The sequence below is a fragment of the Otolemur garnettii genome, unplaced genomic scaffold (genome assembly GCF_000181295.1).
Source record: "Otolemur garnettii isolate 467f Iridium unplaced genomic scaffold, OtoGar3 scaffold00014, whole genome shotgun sequence".
Classification (NCBI taxonomy): Eukaryota; Metazoa; Chordata; class Mammalia; order Primates; family Galagidae; genus Otolemur; species Otolemur garnettii.
This window is the reverse complement of record NW_003852409.1, coordinates 13811258-13812604: the sequence shown is the minus strand read 5'-3', so window position 1 is coordinate 13812604 and position 1347 is coordinate 13811258. Positions and strand designations below refer to the sequence as shown.

Here is a 1347-nt window from a genome sequence, read left to right as displayed (position 1 = left end):
TTGAGGTTGCTGTGAGCTATGATGCCAGAGCACTCTACCAAGGGTGACAAAGTGAGACTCTGTCTCCAAATAAAGTAATAATAATAATAAAATGGGTAAATAATGCCTGGCACATATCAAGCACTCAATAGATATATTCATTGCTGAATGGATTAGCAATTGTATGTATGGCATGAGAGAGTGTGTGCGTGTGTCAGTGTGCGTGTGGAACTATGTGTGCCTCCAGATACATACATATGTGCAGGACTGGGCACCTGACATTCTGGGCATGACCTTCCTTCTGAGACTTCCTGAATGAGAGGTGCCCGTGTCCCTTCCAGTGAGACCTGCTTGTGCCTTCTCTTCTCAGGAGGGAATATGCCTGCTCCTACCGACCCCATGGTCAGTGCTATTTGGATTAACAGAGAGGGAAGGCGCTCGCTGTCCCAGGAGGAGGCAGCTCCTGTGGCAGAGGAGCCGGTGGAGGAGGATGACCGACACTGTCTGGAGGCCCTCGAGTCTCCATGGCACACACACCTGGAGATGCATCGTTTGGTCCACGCCGTCCCCCAGGGAACCACTCATCAAGGGAAGCACAGGGGCAAGCTCGTGGGGTCTGACCAAAGGCTCCCTCTGGAGGGAGAGGCGCACCTGTCTGAAAACAACTGGATAACTCAGCACAGAACCCCAATCTCCGAGGCAGCCCCGCGTCAGTGCCAGGTGGGAAACACCCACACAAAGGCAGCGGAGTCTGGCTTAAAATTCAGCATTCGATGTCCTCCCTCTGTAAAGCACCCACACAGGTCTGGCAAACCAGCTCACTATCCCTTTCCTCAGAGGAAAACTCCCAGGATCTCCCAAGCTGCCCGGAACCTGGGCTTATATGGCCCAGCCTGAAGCTCTCTACCTAGCCAGATGTCTCAGCCTTGGGGCCGTCCGTGTCCTCAGCAAAGAACAGAGGAGGCAGAGACACAACTGGAGCCTCTAGCTGTGAGCAAGAACTGGACTAACCTATTGCAGGAACTGCAGGAGATGAACTTCAGAGTGGCAATATGGTCTTGCCTTTCAAAAAAGTTTTTGCCCAGGCCAGATTGCTCACGGCTGGGGATGCAAGTGTACTCTCTGGTCAGGGCAGCCCCACTCTGACGATAGAAGACATTGCGATAGAGCCTGGATGCCCACAGCCTGGGGAGGTCCAGCAGGACTTCTGATCTGCCCCTGCAGATGGGGAATCTTGAAACGTAAAGCAGAGACGAGCAGATGGAATACATTAGCAATATCTGTGGGCCATTGGGTGTGGGTGACCTTGTTTTTAATATCTTCTGATAAGGTCTCATATGGTCTGGAGAAGACAAGCTCTGAGAATTC

At 52.3% G+C, this 1347-nt stretch overlaps 1 protein-coding gene across 1 annotated transcript in view; it reads left to right on the top strand.

Moving 5' to 3' along the window:
- The window catches only part of CUNH9orf152 (chromosome unknown C9orf152 homolog), a 2990-nt gene extending 2114 nt beyond the window's left edge, over positions 1 to 876 (top strand). Inside the window, exon 2 of the mRNA XM_003785380.1 lies at positions 350 to 876. Within this exon, the coding sequence (XP_003785428.1) occupies positions 350 to 876 (527 nt within the window). The remainder of the gene's footprint in view (positions 1 to 349) is intronic.
- The last annotated feature ends 471 nt before the right edge of the window (positions 877 to 1347 follow it).